Consider the following 19,697-nt stretch of genomic DNA (forward strand, 5'->3'; position numbering starts at 1 on the left):
CTCACAGTGCTGGAGACCAGGGTTCAATCCTGACCTCGGCTGCTCTGTGGGTGCACGCTCCTTGTGGCCACGTGTATTTCCTTCGTGTGCTCTGGTTTCCTACCACATCCCACGAATGAGTGGGGTTGTAGGTTACTTGACCTCCATAAAGTGCCTGGAGTGTGTAGGGAGTGGACGGGAAAGTGAGATAACAGAACTAGCGTGATAACGGTGATCAGTGGTTGGCATGGACGGAGGGTTGAAGGACCTGTTTCCATGCTGTATCTCAAAACCAAACTAAATCAGAACCTCACTGAAGATGCAAAAAAAAATGACACATACTCATAGAAACATAGAAACATAGAAATTAGGTGCAGGAGTAGGCCATTCGGCCCTTCGAGCCTGCACCGCCATTCAATATGATCATGGCTGATAATCCAACTCAGTATCCCGTACCTACCTTCTCTCCATACCCTCTGATCCCCTTAGCCACAAGGGCCACATCTAACTCCCTCTTAAATATAGCCAATGAACTGGCCTCGACTACCCTCTGTGGCAGGGAGTTCCAGAGATTCACCACTCTCTGTGTGAAAAAAGTTCTTCTCATCTCGGTTTTAAAGGATTTCCCCCTTATCCTTAAGCTGTGACCCCTTGTCCTGGACTTCCCCAACATCGGGAGCAATCTTCCTGCATCTAGCCTGTCCAACCCCTTAAAAATTTTGTAAGTTTCTATAAGATCCCCTCTCAATCTCCTAAATTCTAGAGAGTATAAACCAAGTCTATCCAGTCTTTCTTCATAAGACAGTCCTGACATCCCAGGAATCAGTCTGGTGAACCTTCTCTGCACTCCCTCTATGGCAATAATGTCCTTCCTCAGATTTGGAGACCAAAACTGTACGCAATACTCCAGGTGTGGTCTCACCAAGACCCCGTACAACTGCAGTAGAACCTCCCTGCTCCTATACTCAAATCCTTTTGCTATGAAAGCTAACATACCATTCGCTTTCTTCACTGCCTGCTGCACCTGCATGCCCACTTTCAATGACTGGTGTACCATGACACCTAGGTCTCGCTGCATCTCCCGTTTTCCTAGTCGGCCACCATTTAGATAGTAGTCTGCTTTCCTGTTTTTTCCACCAAAATGGATAACCTCACATTTATCCACATTATACTGCATCTGCCAAACATTTGCCCACTCACCCAGCCTATCCAAGTCACCTTGCAGTCTCCTAGCATCCACCTCACAGCTAACACTGCCCTCCAGCTTAGTGTCATCCGCAAACTTGGAGATATTGCCTTCAATTCCCTCATCCAGCTCATTAATATATATTGTAAATAGCTGGGGTCCCAGCACTGAGCCTTGCGGTACCCCACTAGTCACTGCCTGCCATTGTGAAAAGGACCCGTTTACTCCTACTCTTTGCTTCCTGTTTGCCAGCCAGTTCTCTATCCACATCAATACTGAACCCCCAATGCCGTGTGCTTTAAGTTTGTAAACTAATCTCTTATGTGGGACCTTGTTGAAAGCCTTCTGGAAGTCCAGATACACCACATCCACTGGTTCTCCCCTATCCACGCTACTAGTTACATCCTCGAAAAATTCTATAAGATTCGTCAGACATGATTTACCTTTTGTAAATCCATGCTGACTTTGTCCAATGATTTCACCACTTTCCAAATGTGCTGCTATGCCATCTTTAATAACTGACTCTAGCAGTTTCCCCACTTCCGATGTTAGACTAACTGGTCTGTAATTGTTCATTACAAAACAATAGATTCTCTCATTTCCCATTGTCATTGACATTTGTTATCCTCTGATATCCTTTAGAAAAATGAGGTTCCATGTCTCAACGCATCCAATGCATGTTTGAGCTCAGTAAATTCCCATTTTGCTTTGCCGAAATTAGGTTTTACAAGATGGATTTTACAGTGAGGCAAACGTTTTCAACAGAAGTGATGTCTGAACCCTGAGCAGGAGAGGAAGAGGAAGGTCCTGTAGTTTCATAAGACACAGCGTTAGTTATTGTGCAAAGTGAGACTGGGGAACTCAGTACTTGGAGCTTTGCTGCCCAGTCTCTGGACTCGTTCACCAGTCTCTTCCCACAAGGTAGGTGACCTTACTACAGGTTCACTTCAGGTAAAGGAGTGGTTTAAATTGGATCTAGAAACGGATCTTAGTGTTAATTAATTTCCAACGTGTGATATGTCACTCCTGTAACCATTTATTAGACTGTTACAGTGTGTTCTGCTTTAGATTTTACAAAGACATAGAAACTTAATTAATAATGAAAGATACAAAATGCTGGAGTAACTCAGCGGGACAGGCAGCAACTCTGGAGAGAATGAATGGATGACGTTTCGGGTCGAGACCCTTCTTCAGACCCAGACTTCGTCGACCCGAAACGTCACCCATTCCTTCTTCCAAGAGATGCTGCCTGTCCCGCCGAGTTACTTTTGTGCCATACCCGGTATAAAGCAGCATCTGAAGTTCCTTCCAACACGAAACGTTATCAATGTATTTTTGTCTCCATTATTTCCAGTAGAAACTTAATGAAGCTACATTAGCAGCATCTGCCATTTTACCCATTTGGGCATTCCTATTTGTTGCCTGGTCAATCTAATGTATCCATGCCAATGTGGTTTTATTTTTCCCATTTCTCCGGCAATCCTCTGGGACTGTTTGAGGATGTTCAACGTCCTCGCCGTTCTATTACCTGCTCAATTAATTGACTGACTAGTGAGGAACAAATGAGTTAAAACCCACTCTACCGAGAAGCAGGAAGGAAGTGGGTCAAGAATTAGCAAAGCAAATAGCAAATGTCGGCGTGCAGATGAGTCGTTTCAGTCAAGGCAAACCGACTGAATGTGGTTGTGGAAATCCCAGATTACAGCAGTGACAATATTCCAGTGGCAGATTCCACAGAGGAACTGTCCTTCCCGGTGTGATTGTGTGCGGTTAATTCTCAAATCGTCCGGGCCCAGAATTTTCAAAGTGGCTGTGCTCAATACAACACTTGCCAACTAGCAACTTACTGCAGCTTTTCCTTTGAACATTTTTAGTGCCCCTGCTCCGTTCAAGATCACACGATGAACAATCATTTTTAAGTATGATTTGGTTTACTTGGGAGTAACCTGACGATAAATAGCTGAAGGTACACAAAAAAGCTGGAGAAACTCAGCGGATGCAGCAGCATCTATGGAGCGAAGGAAATAGGCAAGGTTTCAGTCCGAAACCCTTCTTCAGACTGATCGGGGGTGGCGGGGAGAAGAAAGGAAAAAGGAGGAGGAGCCCGAAGGTAGGAGACAGCAGGAGGACTGAGGAGGGGAGGAGACAGCAAGGACTAACAAAATTGGGAGAATTCGATGTACATGCCCCCAGGATGCAAACTCCCCAAGTGGAATATGAGGTGCTGTTCCTCCAATTTCCGGTGTTGCTCGCTCTGGCCATGGAGGAGACCCAGGACAGAGAGGTCGGATACGGAGTGGGAGGGGAAGTTGAAGTGCTGAGCCACCGGGAGGTCAGGTTTGTTATTGCGGACCGAGCGGAGGTGTTCGGCGCAAGCGGAGGTTGGGCGATCGTTTCGCCGAACACCTCCGCTAGGTCCACAATAACCAACCTGACCTCCCGGTGGCTCAGCACTTCAACTCCATCCTTTACAAGATGATTTTTAATCTGACGCAAACATTATCAACACAAATGGTGTCCGAATCCTGAGCTGGAAAGAAAGTGGAAGGGTGTTTGCCCTTCCAAAGAAACTGTGTAAATCATCGAGTGAGACTGTGAATCTCAGTGTGTCGCCGTGCTTGGTGCTTTGCCCCAACCTCTGTACTCATTCACCTTCATTCTCTTCTCACAAAGTGGGCGACCTCACTTCAGTCTCACTTCATGTAAAAGAGTGGCTTAAAAGGTATTCAGAAACTGAACAACGTTGGATGTCCTGTAAACTGATTTATCACTTGTTCAATCAGTTGTTCCACTTTGGATTTTACAAGAACTTTATTAAGTTCGTTTTGACTCCTTTATTCCCCAGTAACTGAATGGAGGGTGTTTCTCACAGCTAAATGACCAGCATATGCCATTTTCCTACTGGTTTCCTAGTCAATCTAAATTGAATATTTTCCCGTTTCGCCGACAACTTCCTGGGACCGTCTGAGAATATTTAATGTCCCTTGCCATTCTGTTGCCTTCTCTGTTCATTGACTCAATAGCAAGGTCCGATTTAGTTGAAACTATTTTACCGAGTAGTCGGAAGTAATTGGGTCAAAAATTTTAAAAGGTGGAGTTCAGATGAGTGATTTCGGACAGGGCCAACCGATAGCGGTTTAATATGGTCGTGAAATCCCAGATTACAGAAATGACAATATTCCAGCGGCAGTGTCCAGCAAGCGAATGTATTTTCCCCGTGTAATTGTGTGCGGCCAATTCTAAAGTGCTCCTGGGACAGGAGTTTCAAACAGGCTGTACTCAATACAACATTTGCCAACTACCAATTTACTGATCAAAAAAGTCTAAAACTGCACGTTATTTCCAAACAGAGAATGCACAAAATGACGCCGAGGTTTCTCTGCAGCAGTTTGCCAATTGGTTTGATGTTCGGTTACTTTGTTTTCCTGCTGCGACCTGTTTCAACACAGAGTAAGTGCTTTCTCTTCACCGGTCACAATCACCATGCATTATGTTATCATTATCCGTGTAAAGCCGCACCCCATTGTCAATCTCGTTTTCCTCTCCACGTCCTGAATGTGCTGCTGCCTCACAAATCCACGCCATTCCTTGCTGGAGCTCCATTTCTAAGCCCCTCCCATCAACTCCCTCTCCTCCCGCACCGAAACGGTCCTTATCAAAGTCAGAAATGGCCTCCTGTGAGCTTGTTGCAGAGTTAAACTCTCCCTACTCATCCCGCTCAGCCTCTGCAGCCTTTGACACGGTTGTTCACACCATCCTCGCCCAACACCTTCCCACCACCGTGCAGACTGGTGGAACCGCCTCGACTTATCGATCCAGTCGCAGCCCGAGAACCACACGCAATGTCTTCACTTCACGCTCCCGCAAAGTTCCTTCAAAACCGGGTGGAGCTCCTCCACTACCCCACCACAAACCCCTATCCCCGCCTCCGACCCCCTCCCACTCACTCCTCTCATGGGATGAAATATCCTTGGATCAGGCCAGGTTATTCCAGTCAGATGGTACACAAAAATGCAGGAGCTCAGCGGGTGCAGCAGCATCTATGGAGCGAAGGAAACAGGCAGCGTTTCCGGCCGAAACCCTTCTTCAGACTTCAGAGTTCTCTAGACTGACATCTCTTCACAAACTGAGTCTTCCTCGCTGGGTTTCCAAGAAAGATCACAACTGTCTGGAATTGAATTGTTCAAAATTAATAATTACAGATATGGGGTGGGGAAAATGTGTTTTAAATGTTAATTCTTCATTGTTCGTATTTGCAACAGAATACATACATCGAATGTATTTCTTGGATAACGGAGCCGACATTGTGTTAAACGGACCGGACAATCCCGAGAAAGACACTGTTGTTGTCTGGGAATGGAAACCACACTCGGGGAAGGAAGTCGAGAATTTGGCGACTTTTAGAAGAAAAGGGAGCCATTGGAGTAAAGTGGACTTGTACCCGGAGGTGTATGTGAATCACGGTACCCTTGATCTGAAAATGTATAAGCCCACATTTAAACGGGCAGGATTTTTCACTTTGGCTCAAACAGAACCGAGAAAACAAATCCTGAAACAATATGAAATATTTGGGATCAAAGGTGAGTGGGTGCGATAAGGATCAATAATGTTTAATTTATATTGTCACCTATAATGGTGAGAGATGGTGGGACGTGAGACATCTTCCACCCGGTGAAAAGTGAATCTCCCAGTAAAACAACTGGGGAAATGATTTTGTTCATTGATTCTAAAATGTTCAGCAGTGGTGAAATTAGTTTGACTTCACTGGGAACAGCAAATCAATGAATCCACCCCGCAGCGAATACCATGGTCTTCTCGCCGGCACACAGTAAGGTGATCGCGGCAAGGTGGTATGAAACCAATGTCTCCGTGCAGTGGCTCCGGGGTGACACTGCTGCTTAATGTTACCCTGTGACCAGGCCGATGAAAGTCCATCATCTGTGGAACTTGGGCTCTGCCATCAAGGTGTTCACCTCTTGAGAACAATCAGATAAACCCAGGTGTGGAAATAGGTGCATTTTAAAATACAACAAAGCCTGAATGTTAGGTACACAAAAATGCTGGAGAAACTCAGCGGATGCAGCATAGATGCTGCTGCACCCGCTGAGTTTCTCCAGCATTTTTGTGTACCTTCGATTTTCCAGCATCTGCAGTTCATTCTTAAAGCCTGAATGTTGCCGATTCCACCAGCTGTCCCACGGTGAACAGCCGGCATTTCGCTGCGTCACTGTGACCAGCCACGCGTGTCAGGGGTCTGAGAACACTGGGGGAGAAGTTGTCCTGACTTTCAGCCAGGCTGTCAGCCTTGAGCCGAGTCATTGGACTGTACACACCACTACTCACTCTGAATCTCATTCATCTGTTTTTCACAGTTGAGGCAAGTCCACAGCGCCCTCTGCTGGGCAGTGACGTCACACTCAGCTGCACCATCTCCAGACTCTCAGATACAGTCAGTCTTCACTGGAGACCAATGGACTCATCCCAGCAGAACACGAGCAACACTGATCAGATCCGCCTGAATAACACGGTCTATCTGATGATCCGACATGTTACAGTGGAGGATGGGAAGTTGTATGTGTGTGAAGTGAAGGAAAACGAAAACATTGTTCACACCAGTAATGGAGATTTTACTGTAAACACGTGTAAGTGTAAACACATCCCATTACATATTAAGTAGACACTTGTATCACTTGTAATATTATGCGTGCGCCCTGTGAAGAACTGTGGACAGTGACCAACTGCTCTCGTGTATAAAATGCTGCAATGATCAGGGAGAATTTTCCAGAAAGTCTCTCTGTGGAGCAGCTGCCTGCTTGTCTCTGTGTGACAGACACACAACACAGGAGGGATGATGTATTTCTGTAACTATTGTTCAGTAAAGTATTTTGTCAGTTTAACTTGCCATCAATGCTCCAGTATCTGAGACTGAGATACTGATATTGATCAAAGTGTCAGATAGAAAGTGTAGTCACCATGATAACCACCAGCACTTGCTGCTCACACTCACATTGGGGGTCCCGGTGCACACTTCAGCACTGAACAACAATCCGTCCCCTCTCCCCTCACTGACCCTTCTCTCCGAGTCCTGCTGCTGTTTGAAGTGATTCCAGCTGCTGCAGACTCGGGTTTCAGATCAGCATTGAGCTGAGAGCAGGACTTAGGAACAGAGAAGGACGGGAAGACCTGACCCATTTGAACTGCCAACCTGTCCGGATCAGGTCCCGCGCAGGCATCCTCTTGGCTGCTTCAGTCCGCAGCCTGAACCTGCACCACCTCCTGCAGACTGACAGAGAGATTCACCGCTCTCGGGAGTCTCCGGGAGGTTTCATTCCATCCTGGGAGATTCCCGGACAGTCGGGTGTGGGGGCGAACCTAATGTTGAAATGTAGAGTGGAATATCCAAACAAAACTGCAATTTATTGCTGTACACGCCATTTTCTATATTACTAAAAGTCTGATCTTGACCGCTTTTGGCCCACTGTGCAGCGATTTCCGAGAGAACGCCGCCACTTACAGTCATCATAATTGGCCACATCGCTCAGAGCCCCTCTCCGCCTTCAAGGACCGTAGCATTTTTCCCATCGATGAAAAATCAGAGGGATATTAATATTTTAACAAATTCCCCATTCTCTCTGCTGTCCCCGCTGGCGGCAGGGTGGAGAGGCTATAAAACCAGGAAGTGTAGTCCCTCACTCAGTCTCTGCCAGACCCAGGAAGTGAGAGGGTCACGGCTCTCTGAGCTGCTGAATAACACTGAACGCACGTCTACTCACCGGTGAATCCCCTCGATGCGGCTGTGAAGTGGCTGCTGCTCAATTGTTTGCCTCGCCTTTATAAAAAGTTTGTGTTCACAAAATGAATTTTGGTTGTAGGGTGGCTGCTGCCCAATTATTTGCCTCGTCTTTTTAAAAAGTTTGTTCACAAAATGAATTTTGGCTGTCGGGTGGCTGCTGCCCAATTGTTTGCCCCGCCTTTTTAAAAAGTTTGTGTTCACAAAATGAATTTTGGCTATCGGGTGGCTGCAGCCCAATTGTTTGCCTTGCCTTTTTAGCAAGTTTGTGTTCACGAAATGAATTTTGGTTGTCAGGTGGCTGCAGCCCAATTGTTTGCCTCGCCTTTTTAACAGGTTTGTGTTCACAAAATTAATTTTGGTCGTCGGGTGGCTGCAGCCCAATTGTTTGCCTCGCCTTTATAACAACTTTGTGTTCACAAAATGAATTTTGGTTGTCAGGTGGCTGCAGCCAATTGTTTGCCTCGCCTTTTTTTTAACAATTCTCTGTTCACAAAATGAATTTTGGTTGTCCGTTGGCTGCAGCCCAATTGTTTGCCTCGCCTTTTTAACAAGTTTGTCTTCACAAAATGAATTTTGGTTGTCAGGTGACTGAAGCCAAATTGTTTGCCCCGCCTTTGTTAAAAAGTTTGTGATCACAAAATGTATTTTGGTTGTCAGATGGCTGCAGCCCAATTGTTTGCCTCGCCTTTTTAACAAGTTTGTGTTCACAAAATAAATTTTGATTGTCAGGTGGCTGCAGCCCAATTGTTTGCCTTGCCTTTTTAGCAAGTTTGTGTTCACAAAATGAATTTTAGTTGTGAGGTGGCTGCAGCCCAATTGTTTGCCTCGCCTTTTTAACAAGTTTGTGTTCACAAAATGAATTTTGGTTGTCAGGTGGCTGCAGCCCAATTGTTTGCCTCGCCTTTTTAAAAGGTTTGTGTTCACATAATGAATTTTGATTGTCAGGTGGCTGCAGCCCAATTGTTTGCCTCCCCTTTTTAACAAGTTTGTTTTCACGAAATGAATTTTGGTTGTCAGGTGGCTGCAGCCCAATTGTTTGCCTCGCCTTTTTTAACAATTTTCTGTTCACAAAATGAATTTTGGTTGTCCGTTGGCTGCAGCCCAATTGTTTGCCTCGCCTTTTTAACAAGTTTGTCTTCACAAAATTAATTTTGGTTGTCAGGTGACTGTAGCCAAATTGTTTGCCCCGCCTTTGTTAAAAAGTTTGTGATCACAAAATGTATTTTAGTTGTCAGGTGGTTGCAGCCCAATTGTTTGCCTCGCCTTTTTAACAAGTTTGTGTTCACAAAATAAATTTTGATTGTCAGGTGGCTGCAGCCCAATTGTTTGCCTCACCGTTTTAACAAGTTTGTGTTCACAAAATGAATTTTGGTTGTCAGCTGGCCGCAGCCCAATTGTTTGCTTTGCCTTTTTAACAAGTTTGTGTTCACAAAATGAATTTTGGTTGTGAGGTGGCTGCAGCCCAATTGTTTGCCTCGCCTTTTTAGCAAGTTTGTGTTCACAAAATGAATTTTAGTTGTGAGGTGGCTGCAGCCCAATTGTTTGCCTTGCCTTTTTAACAAGTTTGTGTTCACAAAATGAATTTTGGTTGTCAGGTGGCTGCAGTCCAATTGTTTGCCTCGCCTTTTTAAAAGGTTTGTGTTCACATAATGAATTTTGATTGTCAGGTGGCTGCAGCCCAATTATTTGCCTCCCCTTTTTAACAATTTTGTTTTCACGAAATGAATTTTGGTTGTCAGGTGGCTGCAGCCCAATTGTTTGCCTCACCTTTTTAAAAAGTTTGTTTTCACGAAATGAATTTTGGTTGTCCGTTGGCTGCAGCCCAATTGTTTGCCTCGCCTTTTTAACAAGTTTGTCTTCACAAAATGAATTTTGGTTGTCAGGTGACTGAAGCCCAATTATTTGCCTCGCCTTTGTTAAAAAGTTTGTGATCACAAAATGTATTTTGGTTGTCGGGTGGCTGCAGCCCAATTGTTTGCCTCGCCTTTCTAAAACGTTTGTGTTCACAAAATGAATTTTGCTTGTCGGGTGGCTGCCGCCCAATTGTTTGCCTCGCCTTTTTAACAAGTTTTTGTTCACAAAATGAATTTTGGTTGTCAGGTGTCTGCAGCCCAATTGTTTGACTCAACTTTTTAACAAGTTTGTGTTCACAAAATGAATTTTGGTGGTCAGGTGGCTGCAGCCCAATTGTTTGCCTCACCTTTTTAACAAGTTTGTGTTCACAAAATGAATTTTGGTTGTCAGGTGGCCGCAGACCAATTGTTTGCTTCGCCTTTTTAACAAGTTTGTGTTCGCAAAATGAATTTTGGTTGTCAGGTGGCCGCAGACCAATTGTTTGCTTCGCCTTTTTAACAAGTTTGTGTTCACAAAATGAATTTTGGTTGTCAGGTGGCTGCAGCCCTAATGTTTGCCTCGCCTTTTTAGCAAGTTTGTGTTCACGAAATAAATTTTACTTGTCAGGTGGCTGCAACCCAATTGTTTGCCTTGCCTTTTTAAAGAGTTTGTGTTCACAAAATGAATTTTGGTTGTCGGGTGGCTGCAGCCAAATTGTTTGCCTCACTTTTTAACAAGTTTGTGTTCACAAAATAAATTTTGGTTGTCAGGTGGCTGCAGCCCATTTGTTTGCCTTGGCTTTTAAAATCATTGCAGCAGTTGGATGCCAGCCCAAGAATCCATTCGGCCCACAATGTCTATACTAGTCCTCTGGACCTTTGGACCGCAACACCAATACTAGTGCAACAGCAGCCACCCCCCGCCCCCCCCCCCACTGGTGAGTAATATTGGAATTGGTGGAGAGGTGGAATATTGCATTGGTGACCAGCCCTCCCGTGTGATGCTGGGACCCGATGGGTCCCACTTAGTCTGGTATTTATAAAGATCTGATGAGTTTTGGTGCGGCATTTCATGAAAAATGTTACAGGTGAAACGCGGATGAGAATCTTCTATGGCACCGATAACTGGAATACTGAAAGTAGTTATCTTCTGTCTCCTCTGATACAGCTTTATATAAGGAGAGATTACACGCTTTTCCGCTCCACCACAGATCCACAAGTGAACGTTCACTGGTTTGTTCTCATGGTTATGTCTATTCCACTACTATGTGGATCTGGACATCTCGTCGCCTTCAACAACAGCAGAAAGTAATAGCATCTGCCGTCAGCTCTCAACCTATCAATGTCAACAGGACCTACTTCCAGAATCGACTGATGACCTCAGTGAAACAATTCAATGGCAAGGATTTCAGTTTGAGGATTGTCCCGATTTTGTTTCAAGATGCCGGAACTTACAGATGTTCAATAGGAGCATATCCATATCTGACAATTGATCTAATCACCGTGAAAGGTAGGAGACATGATGTTGGCAGTGTTTTTACTGATGAACTTAATGTTTAAAATCTAAACAACCTGCTTGTTTCCACAGTCACAGCTGAAATGTCTGATCCAGTGACTGAGGGAGACACCGTTACACTGACCTGCTCTGTGTCTCACGTTACTGAGTCAATGAGACTGGTTTGGATCAATGGCGATGGCAAAAGTGTTGGCGACATGTCACTGACTGTGGAAGAGAAATCACTGAGTCTGGCTATTCAGAAAGCTGAGAGAGGCAGAGGGAACTGGAGATGTGGTTTGTTTCATCAAGATCAGCCCCGGCTTTTTGTCCCGTACTATCAGGAGCCCCGTGGTAAGTGACTCGGGGTTTGCTCTTCATACTTAGTCATGATTAAGATTTGATGTCCTGAAATTTGAAAGTGGAATAGTTCTTCTGGTTTGTGAGTGGTCTAACTTATTATGACCAATTCATCTCAAATTTCAAATAAAACATCCCGAACCTCATTTCTCTCCCCACCCACTTCATTGTGCACGCATTTATCCCACCACCCAGCTACCCTCTTCCCTTCCTCTTTCCACATCTCCCACCCCTTCTAATTGCACAATTTCCCTTTTATGTTCTTGCTCCACTCTCTTTAGGATCTGACAACCTTCGGTCTCCATTTATCCCCTTTGCTTCTGTAAGTATCTCGATCCATCTACAATCACTCGCCATGCTTTGTCTCATGCCTACTTCCCTTCCCCAGCTATCACTCTCCCATTCCTCAGTCTGAAAAAGGGTCCCGTTACGAAATGTCATCAATCCATTCCCTCCACAGATGCTGCCTGACCCATTGATTTTCTCCAGCACTTTGCATTTGATCAACATTCTAGAATCCGCATTTTCTTGTGTCTGCGTGGAAGGATACCCACTGGTCAGCGTTGGTGGGTTGATACAGAGGACCTGTTTCTATGCTGTTCCAGGATGATGAATTATAACGTAAAACTTAGTAAAGATTCTTCTCTTTTCCTACAGGATGTGGAGATTCTATTTACTTTTTCCACCAGGAAGGCAACTTTGTATTGAAAGGACCAGACAGTCCTGGAAATGGCCCCATTGTCTGGGAATGGAGGCCACACTCAGGGCAACAAACCACAAAGCGATTGGCTACTTTTCACAGAGAAGATCAGCAGTGGGCCGTACAATGGAGTGATGAGTACAATCGAACACCAGGCATTTCCCAGAGCATGCGTGCGGGCTGGGGTACCCTTAATCTGAGGATCAAGATGCTCCCCTTTGAACTTGCGGGTCTGTTCACCTGGACTCAAACAGAGCCCACTAGAAAAATCCTGAGACAGTGGGAACTATTTGGGATCAAAGGTAATAGAGTCAAAGTGTCACACAGAACTGAAACAGACCCTTTGGCCCAATTCACCCATACTGACCAACTGACCATCTAAACATCCAATTTGCCCTAATTTGGCCCTTATCCCTTATACCTTTCTTTGATGTACATGTTTAAATGTCTTTTAATTATTGTTGCACCTGCATCAACCACTTCCTCTGCTCGATCTTTCCATAAAGTATGTTCATGAACCACCCTCTTTGTCAAAAATTGCCCCTCATATTAAGGGGTTTATCAAATCTGTCCCCTCTCACCTTAAACATGTACTATCTAGTTGTTGCTTCCCCAACCCTGGGAAAAGGGCCATGTGCATTTACTATAGATATGCCTCTCATGATTCACCCCAATCAACCCTCAGTAAAAGACATCCAAGAAAAATAATCAGTCTGAAGAAGGGTCTCTACATGAAATGTCACCTAAATATGTTTTCTAGAGTTGCTGCACGACCCGCTGAATTACTCCTGCACTTTATGTCCTTTTATATATTAACCAGCATCTGCAGTTCTTTTTTTCTACTATACTAAAAAAATCCTACCTGGCAGTGTTGATGTGGGAGACGAGGGGGTCATATGTTTCAATGGGAGGGGATCTCATTGAAACATATAAGATTGTTAAAGGTTTGGAAACGCTCGAGGCAGGAAACATGTTTCCGAAGTTGGGGGAAGTCCAGAACCAGGGGCCACAGTTTAAGAATAAAGAGCCTGTCCCACAGGCATGCGGCAAGCGCGACCTAACGTGGTCGCTTGAACCAAACGGCCTTGTGGGGCCGGTCCCACTTCGATCGCCGGAGTCGTATGGAGTTGTGCAGAGCTGGTCCCGACATCGCGTGGTGCTCCGGAAAACTGACAGTTCAAAAATTCCGCTCGGCAACGGCCTGCCGGACTTCGCTCGAAATTCACGTCACTCATTCGACCTCCGTGCGGCCCCACGCTTCTGGTTTGGTCGCGCTCGCCGCATGCAGTCGCTTGCTGGCGGGACCGGCCCTGTACGGGGATCACTCGACCTCCGCGCAACCCCCACGCGGTCCCCGCTTCCGGTTTGGTCCCACTTGCCGCATGCAGTCGCATGCTCGTGGGACAGACCCTTAAGGAGTAAGCCATATAGAATGGAGATGAGGAAACACTTTTTCTCACAGGAAGTGGTGACTCTGTGGAATTCTCTGCCAGTGGAGGGCAGTGGAGGCAGGTTCTCTGGATGCTTTCAAGAGAGAGCTAGATAGGGCTCTTAAAAATAGCAGAGTCAGGGGATATGGGGAGAAGGCAGGAACGGGGTACTGATTGGGGATGATCAGCCATGATCACATTGAATGGCGGTGCTGGCTCGAAGGGCTGAATGGCCTACTCCTGCACCTAGTGCCTATTGTCCATAGTCTATTGGGACAGGTGGTCACTACCAGGAAGTGTTGATGACATCACTGAGCACGGCAGCTCAACATTCGGCCGACTGTCTGTTTGTAGGAAAAAGACAATCTGCCCACAGCAATTCAGAAAGCTGGTGGGGAACTGAACCACACGTCATGTGTCTGTTTCCACAGTTGAGGCAGACTCACCAAGGCCAGTAATGGGCAGTGACATCATCCTCAGCTGTACCATCTCCAGACTCCCAGATACCGTCAGTCTTCACTGGAAACCAAGAGGCTCAGCTCAGCAGAACACAAGGAACAACGCTGATCAGATCCGTCTGAATAACATCGTCTATCTGATGGTCCAACACGTTGGAGCAGGAAATCCCAATCTGTACACATGGGAAGTGCAGGAAAATGGCTCCATTGTTCTCACTGGAGACACCAATGTTGAAGTGGATCAGGGTGAGTCCAAAGCTGCATTGCAGCAGGTATTAAATATTTCCTGATATCAAACTGTTCCACATATTGTATAGTGAGCACTGACACCATCGTGGGCTTTCACTGCAGGATGTGGACATTGCATTTACCCTGGGACATGGTGTAAATATAAAATTGTGGCACTAAGATTGATGGAGCCACACAGGAGAACCAAGGGATTGATTTCAGTTCACATGCATGAATCAATGAGAATAATATCCAGTTATGGAAAAAACATATTGTTGTCTGTGTATAACAGAACAGAAAAATATAAAGTATAAATCTAGAGAAAAAACGTTTTCACCCAGAGTTGTGAATTTGTGGAATTCCCTGCCACAGAGGGCAGTGGAGGCCAAATCACTGGATGGATTTATGAGAGAGTTAGATAAAGCTCTAGGGGCTAGTGGAATCGAGGGATATGGGGAGAAGGCAGGAACGGGTTACTGATTGGGGACGATCAGCCATGATCACAATGAATGGCGGTGCTGGCTCGAAGGGCCGAATGGCCTCCTCCTGCACCTATTTTCTATGTTTCTATGTTTCAGTGAAATATCAGAAACAGAATCAGAGTAAAATTGTATTGCACAAGTATGCATACATACAAGGAATTTGACTTGGTGTCTCCTAAAGACTACGATCAATTCCACTGTCCTAAGAGCAATGAGCTCCAGGTTGTTGTGATGTTACCAGAATACCAGCTGTTATGGTTAGGGTGACTTGGACATCGTGCTGAAGTTGATAATATTGGCAAATTTAGTATGTGACAACATTGAGGCTTTCTGCCTTTGCAGAACCTGCTTGGCATCATTCTGGAAAAGCTGCAAAGCCATGAGGCTCATGTCTCCAGAATGTCTGGGTCCTGGGAGGAAGCTAAGCACAGGGTGATGTCCAGATGTCCTCTCTTTTGTTAATATGTATGAGGGTTTTGCAGAAAGAGTTGAGCCTTGTTGCAAATGCATGAATGGGATTGGTTGGGGGAAAGGTATGTTATAATACCACTGTTAACTGTGTTACAGGGCCTTTGTACTGTTATCTTGTGATTGGTCAAGGCATGGAGCCTTGCTCAAATTGTTTATGTTACCTGGATAAATGGTTCTTTACTTAGGGGAACTGTCTTCCATTAGAAACTTTATGTAGAAACAATGTAATGGGGTATTTTGTGATTGGATTAGGGAACTGTCAATTAATGTGTGGTATGATCTTTGTTTATGATTGGTTTGTAGAGGTTTCCCCCCCTCCCATGTATTTCGCGCCACGGGTCCGATACTGTATATAAGTGGAATCACTTTGGAAAATGGCGGCGCACCTGAATGCAGCGGCTTTGCTCTCCCCCGTGTGGATGTTGTTGTTTGTGTCTGTTTTGTCCGTTTGCCTGTGGACCTGCGACTCGAAATACAACCGGCAGGACCTTCTAGGGATTGGGACGCTGTGTAGCGAACTAGAGTTCGCAAGAAGCTCCCACAACGATGATATCCCACCAGAAATCACCCGGTCAGCGGAGTCCGAGTGGATGACCTTACCGAACGGACGGTGCGGGAGGCGGCGCAGACGGAGGCGGCAGAAGCGCGGTTGTCGAGCCGGCATTCACGCTAGGCCTAAAGGAAGCTCCTTACAGACCAGCGCTACCCAGCATCTTTTTGACGAACGCCTCCGATCGCTCAGCAACAAGATGGACGAAGCTGGAGCTGATCACTGGAAGAAACACACACTGTACAACCTGCTCGATCATGGTGTAACTGAGACCTGGGCTTCACGCAGGGATCCCGGACGAGGCCATCAGTCTGGTAGGCGCACAGCACTACCGGGCCGACAGGAGCAGTGACTCCGGTAAGAGCAGAGGAGGGGGGCTATGTATTTACTCCTATGACAAATGGTGTACAAATGTAAAACGTTGTCGAGAGACATTGTTCACCAGACATGGAGTTATTACATTGAAATGTCGACCCTTCTACCTGCGCGGAGTTCACAGCTGTCAGTTATTCTGGCTGTTTATATTCCACCAAGTGCCAACATCAAGCTAGCACTGAACACCCTGCTAGCATCAATCCAAAAATTACAGACTGCACACCCTGATGGGATTTTCATCGTGGCTGGAGATTTCAACCAGGCTAATCTAAAACTGTCCTCCCTAAATTCCACCAGCATGTCACGTGTCCGACGACGAGGTCAAAATACACTGGATCACGTTGTACAGCAACACTAGGGATGGATACAAAGCCTCCTCTCGCCCTCACCTCGGCCAGTCTGACCATCTATCATCTGTTCTCACCCCCGGCATACAGACCTCTCATTATGAGAACCAAGCCAGTGTGAGAAACATAAAGACTTGGCCCGAGGGCGCTGCCGCCCCAACTTCAGGGACTGTTTTGAGCGCACCGAGTGGGACCTGTTTGCAAACCATGACATACAAGAAGATACATCCTAGTCATGTTCTATATACAGAACTGTATCAACAACGTCACTGTCGACAGGGAGGCAGGTGCTACCCAAACAACAAACCATGGTGACCAGGGATGTCCGAAGCTGCTGATGGGAACGCAACTCAGCCTTTAGATCTGGCAGTGATGAATTGTACAGCACTGCCAGATCTAAACTAAAGAGAGCCATTAAAGAGGCAAAGACAGCCTATGGAGAGGTTAGAGGGGTATTTAACGACGAGGGACCCTCGGCGTGTCTGGCAGGGCATTCAGCACTCACAAACTACAAGGGCAAGGGGGGCCGATCATCTGCAAGCAGTAACAACTCGCTAGCTGAGGAGCTCAACCATTTTTTCGCCCGTTTTGAGCTGAATGAGGCGGAGCCTGCACCTGCAGCCGCACCCAGCACTGACGACCTGGCACTCACTGTGAGTACGGAGGACGTCAGAAGAACACTCGCCAGGGTCAACCCCAGGAAGGCTGCTGTCCCAGATGGCATCCCAGGGAGAGTATTGCGGGACTGTGCAGGACCAGTTAGCGGAGGTTTTTAGCGACATCTTAACCTCTCTCTGTCAACGTGCACTGTCCCTAAATGCTTTAAGACTGCTACCATCGTGCCTGTACCCAAAAAAAACAGCCATTACCAGCTTGAATGACTATAGACCTGTTGCTCTCACTTCAACGGTGATGAAGTGTTTGAACGGCTGGTCCTGGCCCACATTAAAGTCCTCACTCCCATCCACCCTGGATCAGCATCAGTTTGCATATAGAGCATACTAGATCAACGGAGGATGCCATCAACATAGCTCTACATTCTGCACTGGCACATCTGGAGCGTCCTGGCTCATATGTGAGGATGTTATTTGTAGATATTGTTAGTTCTGCATTTAATCAATCATCCCAGCAGAATGGTGGACAAACTGTCTGATCTGGGTGTTAATGCAAAACACATGCGGATGGGATAAGGACTTTTTAACAGACGCCCACAGACTGTCAGGATGGGGTCCAATTATTCCCCAGTCCTGACGCTCAGCACAGGTGCGCCAAAGGTTGTGTGCTGAGTCCCATCTTGGACACAATATACACTTATGACTGTACACCAACACACAGTACAAACAGGATCATCAAGTTTGCGGACGACACGACTGTGGTAGGACTGATAAACAACAACGACGAGTCTGCCTACAGGGATGAAGTCCAAAACTGACTGTCTGGTGTACCAAAAACAACCTGGTACTCAACCCATCAAAGACAAAAGAGCTGGTCGTTGACTTCAGGAGGAAGAGGAGAGAGGAAACATGCTCCCTTATACATCCAAAGGAGACATGGTGGAGAGAGTCACTGATTAAGTTCCTGGGAATAAACATCTCCAGGACCTCAAATGGCAAATGAACACCGTCACTCTCGTGAAGAAGTCACATCAGCGGCTGTATTTCCTGAGGTCTCTGCGGAGAGCAACGTCTCACAGCCGCTGCTGCTGTCCTTCTACTGATGCGCCGTGGAGAGTATCCTCTCCTATGGAATCCTGGTGTGGTTTGCTAACTGTACTGTGGCTGAGAGGAGGCGCTGCAGGAATTATAAAACTGCGCAGAACATTACAAACGCCCAACTGCCCTCCTGGGAGACATATTAGGCCCGATGCTTGCGCCGGGCCACAAATTATCAAGCAGGACACATCCCACCCTGCCAACCACCTTTTTACTCTGCTACCCTCTGGGAGGCGATTCAGGACTCTGAAGGCTCGCACCGATAGACTAAAAAATAGTTTCTATCCATGGTGCGATAAAAGAGCTAAATTCCAACAGAGAATGCTGGGGAAGCAAAATGTAAATTCCGAGAAATGCGCCAATTCTTAAATTCTTTTAAATTCTTTTAAAATACCTATTTATTATTACTAATAAGTGTACATATGTGTTCATGGTTGTCGTGTTTGTATTTTTTTAACCGGAGGGAGATTAATGGAATTTCGTTGCACAGTATTGTGCAATGACAATAAACGTATTCATTCATTCATTCATATGGATCGGGGTCGATCTTCTGTGGTAGCACTTGGGACTGTGCTGACCGTCTGGAGGTGTCTATTCGTATGAGGCTGAAGGGCTTGGACGAGTAGAGGCAAGGATCGGACCCGCGGTGTTGGTTAGGTATTGTATAGGAAGTTTGTTTGTGATTGAGAATAAAGAAGTGTAGTTGCTCCAGTGCTTGACTCGGTGTTTTTCTGAAGCAGACTAACGGGGTGATACTTAGGAGCATAATTACATTGGGGGCTCATCCAGGAACTCAACGGAGCCCCAGGTTTGCAGTCAGGGAGTTGAGTCCTTTCAGATTGCGAGAGGAGAAATCAGCGCCACGGTCTGGTTTTCGCATCGGTTTTCCCCGCTTCGCTGATAGGTACGAATCGATCATTTGCGTGCTTGTGTTGGGGTTCCCGACGAGATCAGAGAATAGTAGTCTAGCAAGCACAGAGGGCTTGGATAGAGGGAGTCCTTGCCTGAGGATGTGGTGGGGGTTAGGCTTACAAGGCTTTTCTCTAGTGAGTTAAAGTCCCCACACTTTAGTTAGTCAACAGCTGTTGCGGTCGGGCACCATTGAGTTGGCCTGACACCAAAGAAGATTTCAGGGGTTGAAGGCCCTGCTCAGATTGGGATATCTGAATTGGGTGGGGTATCTTCAGAGACAGGGCTGAGTAGGGAACAGCACAAAGCGGAGAAGTACTGTATCGGTGCTGAGGGTGCGATTGGAAAGACACTTTAAAGCTCGGCATCGAAAGCCAGCGCGAAGCGGAC

General features: G+C 46.2%; 1 protein-coding gene across 1 annotated transcript; it reads left to right on the top strand.

Annotated features, from left to right (window-relative positions):
• The first annotated feature begins 11,056 nt into the window (after positions 1–11,056).
• LOC116978406 lies at positions 11,057–12,567 on the top strand. The gene is made up of 4 exons (XM_033029526.1): positions 11,057–11,300; positions 11,379–11,639; positions 12,303–12,500; positions 12,554–12,567. Exons 1-4 carry the CDS (start codon positions 11,057–11,059, stop codon positions 12,565–12,567), a joined length of 717 nt encoding a protein of 238 aa, XP_032885417.1.
• The last annotated feature ends 7,130 nt before the right edge of the window (positions 12,568–19,697 follow it).

This window comes from Amblyraja radiata, chromosome 11 (assembly GCF_010909765.2).
Source record: "Amblyraja radiata isolate CabotCenter1 chromosome 11, sAmbRad1.1.pri, whole genome shotgun sequence".
In the NCBI taxonomy this organism is placed as follows: Eukaryota; Metazoa; Chordata; class Chondrichthyes; order Rajiformes; family Rajidae; genus Amblyraja; species Amblyraja radiata.

Bases quoted from the DNA above. Each gene is read 5' to 3' on its own strand.
- LOC116978406 (XM_033029526.1), top strand. From the start codon at position 11,057: ATGTGGATCTGGACATCTCGTCGCCTTCAACAACAGCAGAAAGTAATA. The intron at 11,301-11,378 runs GTAGGAGACATG...TTGTTTCCACAG, and splicing joins TGATCTAATCACCGTGAAAG to TCACAGCTGAAATGTCTGAT. The intron at 11,640-12,302 runs GTAAGTGACTCG...CTTTTCCTACAG, and splicing joins GTACTATCAGGAGCCCCGTG to GATGTGGAGATTCTATTTAC.